The sequence below is a fragment of the Ictidomys tridecemlineatus genome, unplaced genomic scaffold, assembly GCF_052094955.1.
Source record: "Ictidomys tridecemlineatus isolate mIctTri1 unplaced genomic scaffold, mIctTri1.hap1 Scaffold_598, whole genome shotgun sequence".
NCBI lineage: Eukaryota > Metazoa > Chordata > Mammalia > Rodentia > Sciuridae > Ictidomys > Ictidomys tridecemlineatus.
The window spans coordinates 72,817-94,527 of NW_027524070.1; the positions used below are offsets into that span (position 1 = coordinate 72,817).

Below are 21,711 nucleotides of genomic sequence, written 5' to 3' on the forward strand. Positions count from 1 at the left end.
CAGACACTTGGGAAATATTAATAAACAATTTTTTATGAACTATTACAACAAAGAACTTCAGCAAGAAGGAAAATGAAGTTTATGATCTTTGAGTAAACATTTTTAGCGTAACAGTCTCTGCGACCAGATATTGAAAGAGAAAAAAATCAAGCTTATAAAACACCATTTCTCTGTTATCAACTGCAATACACTAAAAATAGGATAATGGAAATACATGTTCTTAAAGCATTTCCACAAGAAATGTCCATAATTATGACATTCTAAATCATTTAGCAATTGTATATGCTACATTAACTAAAACAAAGATATTCCTTATTGCACATTTTAAAATTGGAAGAATACTCTAGCTTAAGTGGGGATATTTAGGGGGAAAATATTTTGGCTCAAAATGTATACTGCGCCAAGGCAGCTTTATTCTAAAAACATAAATCTTTTAAAATAAACTTTTATATTTTGAAGCCAATAATCCTTTAACTCGATGAATAGTTCATAGTCCATTTTCTGACTAAGTGTCAGAGGTTAAATTTACAGGCCCTGTTTTAAGGCCTGTGAACATCCCTCACACCTGAGAATCAGGTGTAGGTGGAGCTTCATCTTTAAAGCCTGAATGCATTAAGTCTTTTGCAGCAGGTGGTGGCCCATAGTCTTGGGGACCATGAGTTGGAGGTGGTAATGGGGCACCAGAAATGAAGTACTCTCTTGGTCCAAATGAGCCTAAAGTTCTAAATGGTGCTGGTGCAGGTTCTGGAAAAAAATCACAAGGGTCAAAAGGCAAATCCCGTTTTCCAGGTGAAACACCTGGTGCATATTCTCTGAAGCCTATTGGTGGATGAATACCAGGACCTGGAAAATAAAAAGGAAGTTATGTAAATACCCAGAAATTTCTGAACTAGGGTGATTTCAAGTATGTTGATATTATAGTCTTTAATTTCTCTCAAGCCTAGAACATCAACTGGTGAACATCCTGACTTGCCAGATGAGGCAAACTGAAATGGAACAAGTTTAGGTTATAGACTTTGGCCAACCAGCCATGAAGCAACATATTAAGGATTTAAATATGGCTCTACCTAGCTCCAGGCTTGTCGTTTTTCTTTTCCTACTATATAATTGCAGAATTATTTCTATCTCACAAGAGCTCCATTTATATTTGGAAGTACTATATTACCATGAAAAGATGATAGATTATGAAATAAGAACTTTACTACATCAAAGAAATTTTGATAAAAGGAAATCCCACTATTTATTACTCTATCCATTAAAAATTCATGAAGTATTTCAGCATGGACTTTACACATGCCATCAGAATCAAGGTGCAGGCCCTCCAGGAAAAGGCCTTCCACAGCCACCTAATTAAATCAGCAACATTTATTAGATCACTGTTAAATCCTCCTCTTTAACACTTCCCTCTGACTTTTCTCAAGGTAAGGAGGGTTTGACTTTTCCTTTTCTATATTCTATAACCTACTGCTTATGCTTCCATTATGGGTGATTACAAACTTTATGTTGTAGGATTTTCATATCTGTGACAAAATTTTAAGTTATGGCATGCATCTCATCCACCTTTCCATCTATTGCAGTGCATATCAACAGATTTTCAACAAACATCTGCAGAAGTAATATTTCTGGCTTTTCTGTATATAGCCCCTTATCCTTGTCTATGAGAGATAGCTATTGCCTATCTCAGTATAAGATTATGTAGTGTCCCATATGTGCCAGAAAACTGGAGGAAAAGTTAAAATGTACTCAGCTTTATCCTTTCATTGTTAAGACCTGAGATAGCAACCAACTGTTTTAGCAAGCAATAGAAGTGGAAGATGAATGTGATTTATAAGTCAATCACTACTATTCAGATCATCATACCAAAAGGTGGAGGAATTGGCTGAGGCCCAAAAGGCCCACCGAGCTGAAGTGGCAGTCCATACCGAATGGGAGGTGGTGGAGGCCATCCCATTGGGGGTCCCATGGGGGGGTCCATGAAGGGTACCCCTGAGAAAGGAGGGGGCCCATTCATAGCCATATGAACCTGCAATTTAAGATTTGAAAGAAGTTAAAAGTTTTAAAATTCCTATGTATTAAGACAAAGTACCAACACCGATAAAAGCTAAAACCCCAAACAGGCACCTGTCCAGAGAACACCATCAGTGCAACAAAACTCTACCCACCCCTCCTGTGTATTCCCACTGACAGCTTACAGAAGTTGGAAGGATGCCACAAGAGGGACCAGTTTGTTACTGATTATATCTGCACAGGAAAGGGAAAGGCAAGAGGACTGGCAGAGGTTGTTAACAGAGGTGATTTCTGACCAGTATGTCATGTTGTATTCACTACAATCTATTTCAAAGGGACTCCCCCCCTCCCCATCACTTCCCTTTCATCACAATAGCTCATTACTTCCATATTAAGAATGAACAGAATAAAATGAAAAATCCATTCTCTACCCATGTAATAATAGCTACTATTCAGAGTATCTTCGGTAAGTCTTTCATATATTATTCAACCTCTGAGATCTTTAAGTAGACTGTCTTGTTTTAAATAAGAGGGAACAAAAGCAAATGGAATATCATAATTTGTTGAAGGCCACACTGCATATTAAAGAAACTCAATCCCAGGTTTGCCTCCAAGCCATGCTTTTCCCACCTCTACTCCTCTCTAACAATGGGTCTTTGCTCTCTTTTAAATCTTCTACTACAAAGGGGTTTGGGGTCTTATCTAAGCTGCCCTTAGATTTCTCCAGAGATGTATATTCCTAGAATATATATACACTGGAACTTGAGAAGTATTTTCCATCACAGTGCTATATACACAAATTAGGAAGAAAAGGCTTTAATATTTACTTTCATTTACTGTACACCATTTGAGATATTGATTTATCATTTCCTATGAGTAGTGGGTTTGAAACTAAACAATTAAAAATTTATTTTATTATAGAGCTTCAGAAGACCTACCAGATATAATAGCAACACAGTTACAAGAGAATACACTTATGTGAACAAATGAGACCATTGCTTGGGACTGGCTCAAGAGGTCATTTCAGATTATCATTGTTTCACTGAAACAGTATTTCACTTTCAGAAAATCTGATACCAATCTAATTCAAATCACTCAAAATAGGGTTTGCACAAATGGAGGAATTCTTAAATAACATTCTTCCAAACAAAAATAAAAATGATGAATTATATAATTTATAATGAATTTACTTTGCCTTAGAAGATTCAACACAAAACACCATATAAAGTTAGAGTGATAACTTTTTACATTCTGTAGTTCATTATAGTTGTACACACTTAAGCAACATTCCCAAGTTAAGGAGAAAAGTAAGCTCAATATTGCATGCAGTTTAAAGCAAACAAGATCAGTGTCATGCTCTGAATATCCTTCCCAGAAATGCACAGAATAAAACCCAATTCAGTTCTCAACCTCTAAGTACTTACTCCAACTGGATGCTCAGTCAAAGAAGTAATGGTGGAGACTGAGGGGGTCTCAGGTTCTTGGGGAACAGTTTGCTTTTTAAAAAACAAATGGGATAGTACAAATAGAACACAAAGAAGGATAAAGCAAAGAGAAAGTACTGTAGGAAAGCTACATGTTCCTGCATGACCACATGATTCACAGTAACTACAAAACTTACCTTGCCCTCATTCGTCACCTTAGCTGGAGAAGAACTTCTGGAGCTGCTGTTCATGTGAGCTGGACCACATCCTGGGTCTGTTAGAGATCAAAGAATGGATTCAGACTTATTCTAACATGAAAAGAATAAAAATCCTCCATCCACAATTACAGATTCTTTGAAATTACTTGGTCCTTTACCAGAGGCAATGGGTTTCCCAGATGCCTCAGAAGACCAGTACGAGGTAAAGGTCCATCCATTGACCCTTGGGAAAGAAAGATCAGAGCCCTTGTATGTATTTTTCAGAAGAAATAAACCACTGGTGGACAGGTCAGGGTTCAACAATAACTGGAAAGCAACATTAAAAATGGGTTGCCCAGGGGTTGGGGTCATAGCTCAGTTGTAGAGTGTTTGCCTAGCATGTGTGAGGCACTGGGTTTGATTCTCAGCACACATTTAAAAAATAAATAAAGATATCATGTCCATCTACAATTAAAAATATTTTTTTTAAAAAAAATGGGTTGCCCAATACATAAATCACAATTTATAAAGAGACTTAAGAAAAATAAAGAACTGCCTTGGGTTGATAGAACAGCAGATTAATAAGTACTGGTCCTAAACTTTAAGCTATAGACTTGAAGTATGTGTAGGCTGTTTTTTCTTTAGTCTGTATAACCTGAATTCCAATCTTACCAAGGCTACAGTCCTATTTAGAATTGGAAATAAGACTCAGTATTTCATGTTGGAAATATGTATGCTACATAAAGTTTAAGGCTACTTTTATAATATTTTGGAAAGGAACACCATAGAGATTTAATTTAAAGATAAAGGTTTACACTTCACAGTGTAAAATTTAAAAGAAAAAAACAATACAGGGACCTCCAGGAAAAAAAAAATGTTTTCTATTCTAGAACAGATTTTACAGAAAACATTCACTAAGATAACGTAAGAAATTATCTTCTATGTATTGTACAGGCCCAAATTCTATGTTTTTATTAGAATATTCAAAAGGGAAAAAAAAACAAAACCTTGAAGCAGTTTACTATAAAGCAACATGTGAATGCTCACCAAATCCGTTTCTGGGCATATCTTTTCGATTAAGAGTAGCAGAAGGAGGTCTTCCAGCTGGCTCTGCTGTCAGTGGAGGGGAACATTCTCTATCACTCACGGGGGATGGACCAAAAGAGCCATTATGGTTCAGTGGACCTAAAGACAACAATGCTGTGTTACTACTTTAAGGTAGCCTTCTCCCTGACACCAACCCTCACCTCCTGCTTTAGCAAATCATTCAGATTATTTCATAATCATTACAGACAGAAATAAAAAGTAATTTACATACATTCTGCACCAAGAAATAAAATAGCTCCTTTTACAAAGTGCCCCCTACCTCTCAGAGGAGGATTTTGTAAATTTGGTCTTCCCGGCATAGGTTTTACAATCATGGGTTCATCTTGCTGCATTGCCATCTTTTGGGTCATTTCCAATAGTCTTGAATATTGAGAAAGAATGGGCTGAATTATGAAACAGCAATCTATTCCTTCATAGATAATATCTAGCATAACCTTAAAACACTATAAAACATATAGTAAGATACCAAAATCACATACTTCTGTCTCAAATTAGCAGCTTCCCTTTTCTCTTCAGCTATAGCTCTTTCTGCAGAACGAGCTTTGAGCTATTAAAGAGAAAATATTCAAATTCAGTTGCGGTAGGCTATGCACAAAATAAAGAAAATGGGGAAAAAATCTTACCCAATTATCATGAGCTTTCTTCTCCTGCACAGCAATCTGAAAAAGACAACACATTAAAAAATATGTTTTTAGGGACTCATTATAATAGCCTATAATTGTCTGTATTAGATACAAAGAATTCTGCAACTATAGGACAGTATTAATTACTACCTGGTTTTTAAATGAGCGCTCGGTTTTCTGTAGTTCTTCTTCCAGTTCTTCAATTCTCCGCCTAAGAATTACAACAATTGAATAACATTTGAAACATTCTGACCATTTTCCCTTTATTCCATCAGCTATACTTTTAAAGACTTTATCATACATAAGAAAAACATTTCTATGGTTATATGAATCCAGTGTGATCAAAACTAATACTAACTACAGACCAGGTGCAATGCCACATGCCAGTAATCCCAATGATTGGGAAGCTGAGGCAGGAGGATCACAAGTTCGAGGTCAGTCTCAGCAATTAAGTGGGAACCTATGCAACTGAGACCCTGTCTCAAGGGAAAAAAAAAGGTCTAAGGATGTAGCTTAGTAGTAAAGCACCAAAAATAAATAAATAAATAAAATAAAAACCTAATACTAATAACTTCTTTATCATTTAATTGCTAAAGATTCTGAATGATAAATTATAATTTCTGTAACTGTTCATCAGTGTGTTCTCAAGTAATTCTGCTAGAAATATCTTCCTCCTTAAAACATTTTTTATTTTTTTCAAATTATATCCATAGAAGATTTCCAAGGTCTATCAAATGCCACACTTTTGTGGGTCTTGATACATCACACAGCAAACTGATTTCTTAAAGAATTACTACAACAATCAAAACCCGCAGAATTGTTTGCATTGACCAAGTTCCCTATGATCTTTCCCCCATTGGGTGTAAGTAAATTTTTTGTTAACATTTTTCATTTGTAAAGTTGAAATTTATTTTTTCTCCTGTGTGAATTGAATGTATTCATATCCTCTCGTTATTTATACTTCCATGCTATTTTCTTCTATCTACACAATGTAAAAAAAGATTAAAAAAGAAAGCTAACACTAGATCATTAGACATTGACACCCTCCTTTAGAAACTGAACTCACTTGTAATTTTTAACTTCCTGTACAGCGGAAACCACCGTTTCATCTGCAGCTGACAGCCGCTGCTCTTTTTCTAGTCTCTCATATTCTTCGTGGCTTAGTTTCCTAAAATAAAGCCAGTTATCAAATCAAAAGTTTCTCTTTGTAAATATCACTTCCCACAATTCTATAAAATGCTTAGGCACATAAAATAGAAATTCAAACCTGCAATTTCGTAAATCAAACTCTGGCAAATCACTTACATTTTCTAACTTCTCCTCTTAATTCTCTACTTACCAGTAAATAAAATAAATGTGAAAACAACATGTGCCCCAGGGGCAAGTATCCTGTGTGTAAGATAATAAAAACTCACTTTACTTCAATGTGGAAGATCAGGACTGATCAACCTAACATAATTAAACATATTAGGATAAAGCAGGGGATAATTCTTTTCTCGTTTCTGCCATGGGTAGGACACTAAGTATATCTTTGTCATGGAGGAACTCTTTTCTCAATCCAAGACTGGTACCATAATAAAGATATAGTCAGTCAAAGAAAAAATCTTCTAGAATATGTCTTTTTAGCTATGCAATTAACGACAGAACATTTTTCACACTTTAGATATCTATTTCAAAAGAATTGCAATTAAGCAAAAAGACAAACCTGAGTTTTGATAATGTCTGAAAATAAGCCAAACTGACCCACGATCAGAGTATTATCTACTGACAAGTTTTAACTCTGATCATGAAACTCAAGATGTTCATCTACTGAGACAAAGGTAGCCACATTTAATGATTTAAAAAATACTATTTTCTGCTATCCTTGTATTACTTTAGCCATAGTTCCAATTCAAAAGATAATTAAATTGAAACTTAATTTTCCATAAATCAGAAGAACTATAGTAAAAAAGGATTATTGATACCAAATAGAAAAAGGGGATTATATATTCTTATATAGCTTCTCATTTAATTCTTCAGCAAGTATTTTATGAGTGGCTATAATATACTAGTTACCTTGTAAGATGCTAAAGAATAAAAGATCTCACTGTTTCAGGTATAAATGACACCTAAAGGAATATAATAATTTTCCCCACTGGCTTAAGAAGGAATATGGAGAAAACTGAATCTTGAAGGACAGAGAGAATTTTGTTTCCAATTATCAAAGAGTTAGTCTGAGAGCACTAAGAACAATCAAAACATCTTTATAAGAATATAAAAATGTGTTTGAAAGGATCCAAGCTAAAAAGGCAGTGAAGATATATGTATGTGGCCAAGATCCATTAGAAAAAGGAATCTCAGAATTACAAGTAAGGCTGGCACTTTAAGGTACTTTTCTCCTAGATTTACCCACATATTGAAGATAACACAAAGATATAATGAGTTTGAACTAAGCCTTCATCAAATTCCTGGGCTTAGAGGTAAAAACAAGTGTTTGGGGCTACAAATAAAGGGACCCTTAATAAAAGCCCTAGCCTTTGAGTTTAGATTAGAAAGTACTGCACACTTAAGTGATGAACAGGCAAAAAATCCAAAAGGAACAATACTGAAACATTGAAAAGACAAGTCATTTTTGAATTATCTTAATTGCTGACTAAGTTTAAAGTGACAGACAATCTTACTCAAGTAACCTCACCACTTTTCTATAAAAAGATAACTTCATCTTAGTCCTCAAATTTCATCTATAATTATCACAACAATGTTAGCCAATCAAAACTGATCAGGCACTCCATAAGACAAAATTCTGTGAGAAAAAAATCCCACAGAAAAGGAAACCACCTAATGGGGTTATCCGCACATGTTTTAAAATCACTGTGCTTTATATACTCAAAAAAGTAAAGTCAAGATTATGAATTTCAGGTTTGGGAATATAGTTTAGTTGTTAGAGTGCTGCCTTGCATGCACAAGGCTCTGAGTTCAAACCCCAGCACCACAAAAGAGGAAAAAAAAAAGATTATGAATTTTGTCAAAGGATTAGAAACTATAAAACCAAGAAATAGTTGAGTGTGGTGACCTACCTACAATCGAAGATACTCAGGAGGCAGAGGCAGAATGATGAGATTAAAGATAGCTTGGAAAGCAGTAAGACACTAGTCCCTTATGAGAAAGAGCAAGGAGTCTGGGGAGGTAGCTCAATAGTAGAGCACATGGCTCAAGGTCCTGGGTTTGAGCCTTAGTACTGAAATAGGACTGGGGTTGTGGCTCAGTGGTGAAGCACGTGCCCCACATGTGTGAGGCACTGGGATCAGTCCTCAACACCACATAAAATAAATAAAATATTGTGTCGGGCTGGGGATGTGGCTCAAGCGGTAGTGCGCTCGCCTGGCATGTGTGCAGCCCGGGTTCAATCCTCAGGACCACATACAAACAAAGATGTTGTGTCCGCTAAAAACTAAAAAATAAATATTAAAATTCTCTCTTTCTCTCTCTCTTAAAAAAATTCTATAAAAAATAAAATAAAATATTATGTCCATCTACAACTAAAATAATATTTTAAACCCTGAACTTTTTAAAATCCTAAACTCAATGAATGATTTTAGCAGCAGATTTGGGAAGTAAAATAAATCCTAGCGCTTTTAAGACAGGTCAGAAGAAAATATCCAGAAGAAGTAAATCCAGAATGTAGGAGGCAGGGGAAATCAAATTCTAATATGCATTATTATAATCAGAAGAGAGAATGAGGTAAAATCAACATTTAAAAAAAGACTCAAGAAATATTTAATGGTCCCAAACAACATAACTGCAAGAGGAAAAAGTGGGTGGGGTGGGGAAAACTACACCTAGGCACTTCCCAATAAAACTGATAAAAAAACAGAGAAATGACTACAGGAACTAGGGGAGGGATAAGACCAAACAACAATGATAATGGACTCCATAAAGAAAAAATTTAGAACAGATGGTAATTAATTGGATATTTTTAAATTGCTAAAACTAAGTAACAGTCAAAATTCAGTAGCCAAAAGAGAGATCCTTTAAAAATGGAAACTGGTTTTAACTCTAATAATGAAGTTCATGTCAACCTAATACAGATTATAAAGGTAGCAATATTTAGTGGATAAAATACTATTCTGTTTATCCTTGTACTACTTTGATACACTAATCAAATCTATCATTAAAGGACAATGTTCAAATAGAATGAAAATAATTTCAAATATGAAACCAACAGTGTAGAATGCAGAACTACAGAAACTTTAAATATGTGTATAAATTGAATGAATGTCTTATGGAGTTCACAGTATATGAAGTACTAACATACAATGCCACAACAGTTATCTGATTCGGGAGCTACTTAAAGCCCATAAAAAAAATAATAAACCTATTAATCTATGTCAGGTTTTTATTAAATCCAGAATATATACCATGGCCTTTAAATTATGAGAAGATGAATAAAATTATAATTATAATTATATAATTACAATTATATAATTATAATTCCATTATAATTTATGATTACATCAAGCTTATACAGGGGATGAGGAAAATAATTAAAAATATTTAAACTATTAAAAAGATACAAGGAAGAAAAAAAGAACAGGTCATCAAATAGAAAGCAAATTCTTCATAAACCACAGGCACATATTGACATGGACAGACATATTTTAGAAAGTCCACTCAAGCAGCTATAGAGAAAATTACTAAGAATTTGAAATAAATTATATAAAAATATAAATAATGGAGAATGAAGACAGATGACCTAGGTTAGAAACAGAAAAGATGACACAGGCATGAACTAACATAGTACCTGGGGATGAGTAAAAAGAGTACAAACCACAGATGATGACTGAATGAATTTTGGAGGAGTTGAGGAAAATAGTGCTATAATTTAACTGCATTACAAAGAAAATTAATTGCCATTTAGGTCATTCATATTACTAGTAGGGACAGAGAAAACAAGTGTTCTCTTAAATAAAAAGTGATAAAATGAGAAATGTTTCTTTGAAACAGGCCAGGCATTTAGAACTGGCCTGAACAAAAATTTGAGATTCTAAAAAGGTCGCTTGGAGATCACAGAATTTTAGAAAAGTTAATGGGAAGGTTTCAATATTTAATGCATTAATTAGGCAACAGAAGTCAAAATACCTAAAAATAGTTAGGTCTATAAGAAGGTCTGTCTTTGCTTTAACAAGATATATATATATATATATATATATATATATATATATATATATATGCCGAAGAGTAAAATCAGGTGCAAACAAACAAAATCTGACACAAAAAAACCTATTTTTAGAGAATTCAAGTATTTTTGTGGATTAAAAACTTCAAATGAACTTTCAAAAAATAACTAGCTCCACACTGAGAAGATTAATATATAAATATATACTACAAACAAGTACTTCTGTAATCATAACTCCTAAGGTCCTTGCCACAGTTCAATTTTTAGTGTGAACATCTGAGATATTCAAGTCCAAAACTTGTACCATCAATAAGTAAATATTATTCCTTTTTGAAGTTTTTATTCTACTAAAACATGTCATTCCAAATCACTCAGTATTTTTAAAGGTCCAGAGTTAGAGATAAAAGTTCAAAACATTAGAATTACATAACTGATTACAATGAAAGGTAATTAAAATAAATAGTGGGATCATAGAAAGGGCCTAGATCTTTTGAGAGGTATTTCCACATCAGTGACTGTTAATACCAGTTTACCACTTCCTGCCTTCATATGAATTTGACAATTGATTACGATGTCCTCACAGCCTTAGTTTATGGTTCCAACTACCTCAGGACTCTTAAGACTGACGATGGAAAGAAAAATGCAACTTATAGGACACAAAACACAAAGGAAAAAAGACAAATCTCTACTTATTACAACTAGAAAAAATTGTAAATAATCTTAAGAAAAGATAAAATTATCTGTTAGTTCACACAGTGATAACAATAACAAACAATGAAAATCTTACTTTTGTAGTGCCATCTCATTTTGCTGGTAGAGTTCATTTAAAATCTCCACTTTCTGCCTAAGAGTTTTGCATTCCTCTTCCAGTTCAGCTTTAGAAGACCGTAGTGAATTGCAGTCACTTTCTAATTTCTTTATTTGGTCTGTAAAGGATAAAACAGCTTATCTCTATATGTGTACAAGGACTTAAGAACTTGTTTGAGGGAGTAGTTCCAAGAAAAGTAAGAAGCATGAAAGCAAGAAGCCATTCTTTATCTTTCCAATAAAATTTTAAGTCTTTTCAACATGGCAATTTCTTCTCAAGAAGAACCCACCTTCTAGATTACATATTGTGGACATCAAGGTGCTTTGCTTAAGTTGTAAAAGTTTTAGATCCTCTTCAACTACTGATATTGTAGTTTGTGTCTAAAAATTGCAGAAAAGAGAGGTATTCTTAAAAGTGAGGCATAGGAAGAATTCACAGGCACTATGGGACTCTTACAAAGAACTATACCCGAGAGACATCCATCATCTGCTTAATTTGATCTTTGATCTTCTCGTTCCGATCACCTAAAAAACAAAAGACTTTTAGCTTTTCCTTTCCTTACTTTTAACTCTATATTCTCCTAACTTCCCCAAACTAAAGAATGATTGTGTTCAAACACCGGAAGAAAAAAAAATCAATTAAATAATTAAACTGATTAGACTAATGACTTTTAAGAGAATTGCAAGCTTAGATTTAAAAAAAAAAAGAAAGAGGTGAATTTCAGACTGGGGTTGTGGCTCAGTGGTAGAGTGCTCACCTAGCATGTGTGAGGCACTGAGTTTGATCCTCAGCATAAAAATAAATAAAAGTACTGTCTGTTTTTTTTTTTTAAAAAGGTGAATTTCTAGTTTGCACAACTAAAATGTTATCTATGTTATTCTTGTAAGATAAAAGCTTTTCTTCTCTCTCAGATCTATCTTCACCTGGGCAAGTAAGTGTCTTGTTTTGAAAGATTCAATCCTCTATTTTCTCCCTGAATCTACTACCAGGTGTGGTTTGAAATACTTGCTATGTAAGCAATATCCAACTTGGGAGAAAACATCTGGAAATATTTTCCTCATCAGTAAACATTGTTACACTCCCTCTCTAGCTTTCTGATAGTCTCTAGCCTCTGTTCTCACAGCCTTAGTTTATGGTTCCAACTACCTCCGGACTCTTAAGACTGACTGTGGACTTAAAACCACAGAGCCATAGAGATGATGAGTATCAAAATCAAGTATCATCTGCATAAGTTAATAAATAAATTTCTCTTACTGTACAATGTTCAATACTTAGAGGTATAGGATGTGACTATTGTAGCTGCAGTGTACTTACTAGTTTTCAATGGGATAGGAAAAGTCAAGTGTTCTTCATATGCCTATTGCTACATTATACCCCAGCAACCCACCTCTGCCAATGCAACAGACATATCTATAGATCCAGTGATATGTGTCTACAAACCTGAAGCTTAAGAAGAAATTCAGCCAGCTGAAAAGTGGCATCTGTATACTTAATTAAAGACAGGAAAGAAAAAAAGGATTCAACCTCCCTGAGACTGATCTTACCTGCTAACTCTCCATTGGTTAATTCATCTGACTCATCTCGACTTTGATCCTCAGATTCAGATTCACATTGTAACCGATTCAACTGTGTGATGTAATTAGTTAGAGCCTAGAAAAGAAGCAAAAGGTTGGAAGACTCTCGATTTTAATTCAAAGATTTCAGGAGAATTCATGAGATGAAACATGTATTTGGAGTATAAACTTACATTAATAGTATCATCTTTAAGACTAAGCGTTACTTGTAAATCTTTCTGTAACTTCTCAAATGATTTCATTTGTTCACTGAGCTCAGCGTGTGATGTACTCCAGTCTTTCACTTCCTGCTGCAACTGAAAAGTCAAAACACATGAATTCCTATGGGTTAGGGAGGGGTTTCTGCACTGGATACATCAGGACTACAAGACTTAGACAAAGAAATACAGAGCCATACTCCTCGGTGGCCTCCCTCAATCGAGGAGGTTGAGACCTTGGTTAAGGAAGAGGGCAGAGTGGCCTCAACTCTCACAGCTGCAGTAAGAACATCAGAGCTATCAGGAAGTTGACCCTGTTTATTGCATTCCCCAGAAAATTGCTGCCAATTCAAATAATTTACCTCCAGCAGGAATGGCTGGGCACATATGACTGTCTCCTAAATTTAGATTCCTTATCATGTAATCTTCCCTTGGCCGGTGAATCAGTAACTACTCAAAAGAGGATCATAAAATACTTAATTTTCTGGTTTAAAAAGTTTCTTTGAGGCTATGCAAGTTAATAACTGATTGACATTTGATAAGAAAAGCAATAATCCAAAAATCCAAAACAGATGGAGACCATATATATGCACTCAATTTGGGGAGCATTGTTTAAACTTTGCATATCTAGAAAAGGTCCTACATGAATATTCCTTACCTCAGAAACAGATCCAAAAAAGATACAAGATAATGATATTCACTTCTCTAGTTTACATTATGTATGACATCAAATTTTATTTACCTGCTCTTTCTTCTTCTTAAGCATGGTATTTTCTTTCTGAAGCTGACAGCATTCCAACTTCACCTTCTCTTCACAAAGCTTAGCTTCATTAAGGACAATGTGAAGCTAATGCAAAACACTACAGTTAGTGAATTAATTCCAAAGAAAAAACAAAGTTATACTTTCCCAAACCACACATCATACAGTTCTCATTTTTTGCACATTTTAGCACACCTCAAATTTTTGGTCTGCAACAAAACTAAGATATAGTATTAATATCCGTTAGCAAGAGTTGGCAGCTTTACCTCTGAAAGTTCAGAAGTATTCACTGAAATGACATCTTTAAGCTTCTCTATAGTTTTCTTATTTTCCATTATCTGCCAGGTGAAAACAGAACACAAAATATGCATTAGGATTTCAGTAGAAATACTGATATATATGTGTGTGTGTGTGTACACACACATATATATACTAAAAAGATAAACACAACAAAATTTTTGTCAAGCCATCCCATTACATTTCAGGTAAATGCAGGGGATCCAGCTTTGGACTAAGCAAAAAATCAAGAACTGAAAGAGATGAGGGAAAATGAAGTCATAAATATTTCATGGCATCCACAACCTTACTGTTTATGAGATAACCAGAAAAAAAAGGTCAAAGTATAGAAAATCATAATGCAATAAGTAAATAAAATGTTTTAAAGCATAGAAAATTAACTAATTAATTACTGTTTCAAGTAAACCAGTTCAAATTAGTAATTTTTTTCTAGTGATAGAGAAAAAAATTTCCCAAGATCATTTTTAAAATTTTCTTATCTGAAGTAAAAAATGATAAAATTTAAGGAAGAATAGACTAATCTCACATACAGAAGAAATCCAAAAAATTTATAAATATACCCGCTCCTTAAGGAAGTGGATATAACTCTGCAATCTTTGTTTGCAATGCCTGGGATTGAATCCTGGGCCTCATGTATGCTAGGCAAGTGCTCTACCATGAGCTGCATCCTGAGCTTGTAACTCTTCATACTTTAACTGTGGGCTGTGCATGGTAACTTCCAAAGAATACAATATGAAAAGGATTGGAAAGAATTTTTACAGTGGAGAAATCTGATAAATACTACCTCAGCTAGGTGATCAAGCTTACTTGGGGGTAGGATATTTTAGAACACACTCTCTACTATCTTTTGCAACTTTTATGTAATTATAGAAACTTATAAAAATTGAAAATGAAACATGAATTGAAAATGAAATAAATTTTTTTAAGTACAGAAAATTGATTAATTCATTACTCTTTCAAGTAAAAAGTAAACAAATACTGTTCAACTGGACAATAGTTTTTTAGTTGTTCTGCATGTTTCCAAGGGCAGAGCAAAGCAATATGAAAATTATCCAAGGTTGAGAATAAAAATATTTCCTAGGCCCATAAAAATAATTTGTTGTATCAGTACTTAAAAGTTCCACAAAATGGGCAGAAGTGGGTTCAACTTCCTTGGCTCCTAATCTTACTTTAGTTAACAGCTAGACTAAGTTTAACTTAACCAATTTTACAAAATATTCCAAAAGCCAAATTGCAGTAACACTTAGCAGCAAAACTCTTACCAAGTCCTGATTCTTAGCTTTCTGTTCTTTCTCAGATTCTAACATAACATGAAGACTTTTAGCTCTCTCATCCAGAAGTTCATTAGCTTTTTCAAGAAGCTTCATTTTATCCTGGAAAAAATAGGTGTCAAGATTACTCACTCATTACATTTACTTTTGAGTTTAGAATGTAATTCCCCCCAAAAAAGGGATTTTTACCTTGTAATTAGTTGTTTCATCAGAAAGAATCATTTTTTGTTTCATGGTTTCTTGAACCTGTTTCTTTGATTCCTTCACCTATGCAAATAAAGCATTCAGAATTAAGATACACAAATTATAGTGCTACTATACAAGTTACTTCCAGACAAGTGACCCTTTCCAGAAGAAAGCAGTACTTAATACATGACTGCTTAGAATTTGGATGATTTGTAGGAAATAATGAAAAAAATTTTAAAATACGATTTTTAAATTAAAACAGGTAGAAATGATTCAAGCTAGAACCAAAGGAGAAAGAAACAAAAAAATAATTATACCTTCTGTTCATAATTTGACAATTTCTGCACTAGTTCTTCATTTTCTTTTATGAAATTGTTCACCTTTTTGGAAATTTGCTGTTCATTGACTAAAAGGGGGAAATATACAAGATTATTACAATCACTAAATGAAATTCAATTATTCAATCTACTAAAAGCAAAGACATGTTATATGGTACTATGAGGAAATACTTCTTAGCATAGCTATTATGCTTTTAAAAAGAAATCTATGCTTATTAGCAATAAGAGTATAAAAATTATTAAAATTTAAGAAAAATATAAGAACAATGATATTTTGCTTGGTGCAATGGTACACACCTGTAATCCCAGTGGCTCAGGAGGCTGAGCTAGAAGGATCCCAAGTTCAAAGCCAGCCTCAGCAAGAGCGAGACACTAAGCAACTAAGTGAGACTTGGTCTCTAAATACAGGAGGTTGGGGATGTGGCTCAGTAGCGTGCCCCAAAGTTCAATCCCAGGTACCCCTCCCATCCAAAATGATATTTAAATTTAAGCTTATTTCACAGATGGGAAATACAGTAAAGTGTTGTAGCTTGATATTCCTCCCTTCTCAAAACACTTTCTTTTCAGAAAATGGAATCATTTAATTCTTTGCAAAGAAAAACAGAAATGAAAACATACTGATTCACATTAACATTCTTTAAATTATCTACTCAATTACTTTATGCATGATTAAATCATTAGCATAGAAATACTCTTCAAATGTAATACATCTGCATTATATCAATATTCAAAGTTAATCTGCCCCAAATTAAAACTTATCATCTCCCTATCCACAATTTGTTCCTCCTCTTTATCTCCTATCTCAGAGTTGGAACCATCATCATCTACTCTATTATCCATGCTAGCAACCTAGGAACAGTAAAATTTTCAGGAGGTAAAAAAGATAATAGACATTAAAAGTCACTGTATCTACTTCTAACATACATAAAACACACATCAAACACCAATACAAAGGGTTATTACAAGTTTAAGAGACCTAAAAATTTACCTTGATATACTCTATCTTTTACCTAGAAGAGAGAAAAAAGATTAAATTTGATATCAAACATCTGCTCAATAGAAACAGCATTCCTAAAACAACAATCAGAATCATAACCAAGTGAGAATTTAATAACATTCTGGTTCAGGATAATAATTTATAGGATTAAAAATAAGTAAAGGTTAACAAGCCTTTTAAATTTAATTGGTAGTGATATTTCATAAATAGCCTCTGACATAAAAACACTAAGATATGCACCTTATTTCACAGTAAATATGTGTGTGTGTATGTGTGTGTGTGTGTGTGTGTGTGTGTGTGTGTACTCAAAATCATTTACTTGACAATTCTAAATAACCAGGATAAAGTCTAGAAACAATGACTATTCAAAAGGAATCTGAGGAAACAATATTAAAGGCATAATCTTTGTACTAAGATATGCCACTTTCACTCACAAGAAAACATCTTAGAACTCCAATTTAAATTTGGCTATTGGCTGAATTTAGAAACTAAGAGGCTACATCATCTTATTTCTGCAAACCACTAAATGTATAGCAAGAATTCTGAAAGGGAAGACTGCTAGAAGAAAATGCACAAGAAACAAGAGAAATGACAATTAACATATTCTGGAAAGGACAAAAACAATCATTTCCAAAAGACAGCAATAAACTACCTGATAATAAAACGTAAGCAGAAATTTTTTTAAAACATCACTAAATTTCTTTATAACTTAGCATATTACTTGTCCTTTCAAATGTTATAAATGGTGATGGGATACTCAGATGTGTCCATGGATCATCCATGGGATCTTCGTAATAGGAAATTGCATTCAGAAAACTCCAACACAGAAAGAAATGAACATTTCTTTAATGTCATAGCCTTGCTAACCTTTTACTCAAAATGACAACAGAGGAAAATGGGAAGTAGCATAAAAGCAGTCATCTAAGGTAAGGACTAAAGTTCCAAAGTCAAATGCTGAAACTGAGGAGCAACAAGCTAGGAACCAGATCCCACATAACCTAGTGAAAAGAGAAACAGGTACCAGGGTTTTTGAAATGAAAGAAACAAGAGAGAGAAATATAAAATGTTGTCATGTTTTTCCCTTCTCTTTATCCTTCTATTTCCTTTTTCCTTTTAGCTGAGAAAAAGTTCAATGAGATTAGAAAATTCCTCACAGGAATCCAGGCAAACGATTCTTCTATTTAAGAAGGGAATACTTTCTAGGAGATTTTACACTCAATTGTACAAGGAGAGGAAACTTATCTTAACAATGATATGTCTGATATAATTAAGAAATCAGAAAAAGAACAATCAGATTTGAAAAGATTTGTATCCAATGCTTTTGACCTCTTTAACTGTTAGGCTTTTCATATGCAAAGTCCATTTACCTAAAATAATTTTCTTCCAATTATGTTAAATAACTATGAAACAGAATGACCTACAGTACAAACATAAGTATGTATAAGCACATATATATATATATATATATATATATATATATATACACACACACACACACTTATACATATATGTACACATATACACAGAGATAGACTAATTCTGCTCAGGAAAAAAAAAGACTTAATGAACAAAACATTTAATGGATTTTTGGACAACACATAATCTATACTTCCAAATAAAAAGGTATGTTCTGAACATATGATCAAATCATAAAATCTGGGAAAAATTTATATAAAAGACTGGAAAAATTATCTCATCTCCTTTTTCTCATTTTACTGTATTTCTTTGCAGCATTTCCCCCTGTTTATATGTGTTTATATTAACATACAGTTCATCAACATTTAAATCTTAGTTTCTGCTTTTTTTCCCCACTTCACATTTAATTGTGAGCATTTTCTGTACCTCAAAGCTTTGAAATAAATACATCTGCCTACTATTCCATTAATTGAACATACAATAACCCCTAAATGAATTATGTTGTGCTAAGTCTTCAATCTAATACACTGTTCCATTGAAAAACATTACCAAAATCTTCAAAGGATAGTTATTTCTTTAAGATAGATTACTAGACATATATGCTACATAAAAGGATATTTATCTAACCTATCCCATCTTTTATCCCACTTTTAAGACTTCTGATACATATGAAACTACTGGTCAGGATGGCTGTAAGAATTACCAGTTCTACCAACTGCACCCACACTAAATTATTTTATAAGGTTAGTTTGACTTAAACCACTAATTTGTGTTTTAGCAACTGAAAAAGAAAAAAAAGGGGGGGGCAGTGACTATATAAAATAATCCTTGTGCTTATGTGCTGAGGTATAAGTAAGTTAATTTACTCACAACAAGAACAGTTCTCCAAAAAAAAAAATGACAAAGGATACAATCCCAAAGAAAACAGTGAAAACTACAGGCTTCCATGGTAGTCCATAAAAATCAGGCCCAGGTTGAGTATCATCAGGCAATGTAGTAAACAGCTGAAACAGACAAATTAGAAGAAATGGGAAACCTTAAATTTATAACAAAACAGTCACAAAGAATCATGGCAATTCTAAACCAACCTCCTCATCAGAAATCAACCTCCTCAATATTTTCCAATAGCTTCTTCAAGAGAGAGGATACTGGCAGTCTCACATTTTTTGTTGGCTTGCAGTGTTTTCAAGTATAATGAATCTAAATACTTTTTTAAAAAATATTTATTTATGTATCTTTAGTTTTAGGGTGGACACATTGTTTTGTTTTTATATGGTGCAGAGGATCCAACCCAGTGCCTCATGTATGCTAGGCAAGCGCTCTACCACTGAACCACAACCCCAGCCCGAATCTAAATACTTTAAATTGAGCATACATTTCCAGTTTGTAACAGGCCCTATATCATCACATTGTCTAACACCTGGCTAGAATCCCTCTGGATCATTCTTTTCTCTTAGATAACCTGGTTTTTATAATTTAAAAAATTCATTTAAGACAAAAACTTAAATATATGAAAGAACTAATTAATTTTATGGCAACAAATAAAAACAATGATGATATAAGATTTTAAATCTTACTTCCATTCCACTCTTATATAAACAGATAAGTGACATGTAATTTCAGACAACTCTTGAAAACTGGCTTAAACTTCTCTGAATTTAACATCCTTCTATAAAATTCAAAGCCTAATTTTAAATGGTTGCTCAAAGGCAGTGCAGTAAACACCTGCCTATTCTTCCCTGTTTTCACCGCCCTCTACACGTAATAGGAGATAACTGTCATTTGGGCCCAATTCCCCAGCAGTCTCCGTAGGGAAAACACCTGTAGTAACCTTAGCTGTTTGGATTGTTGGCTGCATTTCGGAACATACCATGAGGTTGTCACCTCTATTCCGTCAAAAAAAAAAAGTGCAAGTGGGGAAAGCTCAAGTACACTCTCACCGGCCTCGCTTAACAATACACTCAAGTCCTGCCTGCCTTGGGCCCGACACACTCCATTTCTCCGTTGCCATGACAGTCAGTGCACCCACTCCGCCAGAACTCAGCCACCCGCCTGCCAGAGCTGGGGTCCCTCCCTGGGAATGGGACCGTCACCTCCAGTAGCTTGGCAATGAGGGCTGCGTAGAGCACCGACAGGGGTCCCAGGAGCTCCGGGTCCCCCGGTAAAGCAGTGACAGAAGGCACAGTGGCAGGTACTGAGTCCATGGTGTAGGGACAGCTGAGCGGAAGCAACGCTTCCATGCAGAACAGCACAGGACCCTCTTTCACCGTTTCCTACTTCGGTAGGACCCAGCGCAGGGGGCAGGTACTGGGAGTGAACTTTGCCTTCCTCCACCGCAGGCGCTTTCCGCCCAACGCAAGTAAAACGCGTCATCAGAGGAAGCCCCTGGGCCCACAGCAGTGAGAGGACAGAGGATGCAGAGGGGCGGGCAGGGAGTGGAAAGAACCAACTGCGGAGCCCAGCGGGGGACAGCGCAAGGAGAGCCCAGCAGAAGAGTCCAAATGAAAGGACTCCAGAAGGAAAGAGGCTCACCTGTCCCAGGAACTGGGAGAGGACCAGCGATTTAGAAGGCCCTGGAGGAAGCCAGGGAACTAGCAAAAGGGGATTATAGGCAGAGACTAGGAAAAAGGAGAAAGTCAGGCCTCCCAGCTCCTCCCAGAGCAAAACCCTTTTGTCAACGTGTTGAGACACCAGGTACCTACCTGCCCCAAAAGTGCAGACAGAAGAGGAGAAGCTTCTCCTGCTCCCTTATAAAGGACTACTGCTTGGACTGGGCTTTCCTTCCCTGCTCAATCCAGTCCTGTTACTTTCTCCAATTGTGGATGACACTCTTTTTAAAAAGCCTTACCCTAAGGAATCATGTCATTATCACCCCACTCCGGTGGCTTCATTTCTGGATGCCACATTTTAAGGTTGCATGACTTGTGGAAAAGAACAGAATCATGAATAGCCCCCGAAAAGCACGTGCTAAAAATTGAAGAAACTGGGGACGTTTAACTTGGGGAGGGAATGAACATATGTGGATCTTTAAAAATCTGTCATCAAGTTGATTATAGTCAATTCAAAAGAACAAGAATAAGCAGGAAAGCACTGAAAAAGAAGAGCAATGAAGGGTACAGGGAGGGCAGACTATATAATTAATTCATGTACCCTCGTCCAAGCCCAAGAATACATAGAGATTGTGGGACAGAAGAGAGAATCCAGAAACAGAACCAACTGGACACTTGGGGTACAATAAAAGTTAGTTTGGGGAAAATAGACTTTCTAATAAGTAGCGTTACCACATGGAAAATTATAAAATTGGATTTTTCTCTACTTATTCAAAAGATAAACTACAAATGGATAAGAAACATG

The 21,711-nt window shown here is 34.8% G+C and overlaps 1 protein-coding gene across 6 annotated transcripts in view; it reads right to left on the minus strand.

The window, feature by feature from the left end:
* Window positions 1–15: 15 nt before the first annotated feature.
* LOC144374153 (transport and Golgi organization protein 1 homolog) overlaps window positions 16–21,711 on the minus strand; it is a 131,503-nt gene continuing 109,807 nt past the window's right edge. For 3 of the 6 annotated variants that reach the window (XM_078037074.1, XM_078037075.1, XM_078037072.1), the window contains 21 exons: window positions 19,228–19,361; window positions 16,933–16,954; window positions 15,924–16,012; window positions 15,610–15,687; window positions 15,412–15,522; window positions 14,119–14,190; window positions 13,835–13,939; window positions 13,069–13,191; window positions 12,866–12,971; window positions 11,790–11,845; window positions 11,611–11,701; window positions 11,301–11,439; window positions 6,425–6,526; window positions 5,509–5,569; window positions 5,359–5,394; window positions 5,215–5,282; window positions 4,995–5,095; window positions 4,676–4,813; window positions 3,629–3,705; window positions 1,861–2,023; window positions 16–843 (listed from right to left, as the gene is read on the minus strand). In XM_078037074.1, coding sequence (XP_077893200.1) covers window positions 560–843; window positions 1,861–2,023; window positions 3,629–3,705; window positions 4,676–4,813; window positions 4,995–5,095; window positions 5,215–5,282; window positions 5,359–5,394; window positions 5,509–5,569; window positions 6,425–6,526; window positions 11,301–11,439; window positions 11,611–11,701; window positions 11,790–11,845; window positions 12,866–12,971; window positions 13,069–13,191; window positions 13,835–13,939; window positions 14,119–14,190; window positions 15,412–15,522; window positions 15,610–15,687; window positions 15,924–16,012; window positions 16,933–16,954; window positions 19,228–19,305 — 2,100 coding nt within the window. In that variant the 5' untranslated portion in view covers window positions 19,306–19,361 and the 3' untranslated portion in view covers window positions 16–559. Of the gene's footprint in view, window positions 844–1,860; window positions 2,024–2,044; window positions 3,504–3,628; window positions 3,706–4,675; window positions 4,814–4,994; window positions 5,096–5,214; window positions 5,283–5,358; window positions 5,395–5,508; window positions 5,570–6,424; window positions 6,527–11,300; window positions 11,440–11,610; window positions 11,702–11,789; window positions 11,846–12,865; window positions 12,972–13,068; window positions 13,192–13,834; window positions 13,940–14,118; window positions 14,191–15,411; window positions 15,523–15,609; window positions 15,688–15,923; window positions 16,013–16,932; window positions 16,955–19,227; window positions 19,362–20,450; window positions 20,677–21,711 lie in introns of those variants that run through there. The other 3 variants (XM_078037073.1, XM_078037077.1, XM_078037076.1) reach the window with 3 other exon arrangements.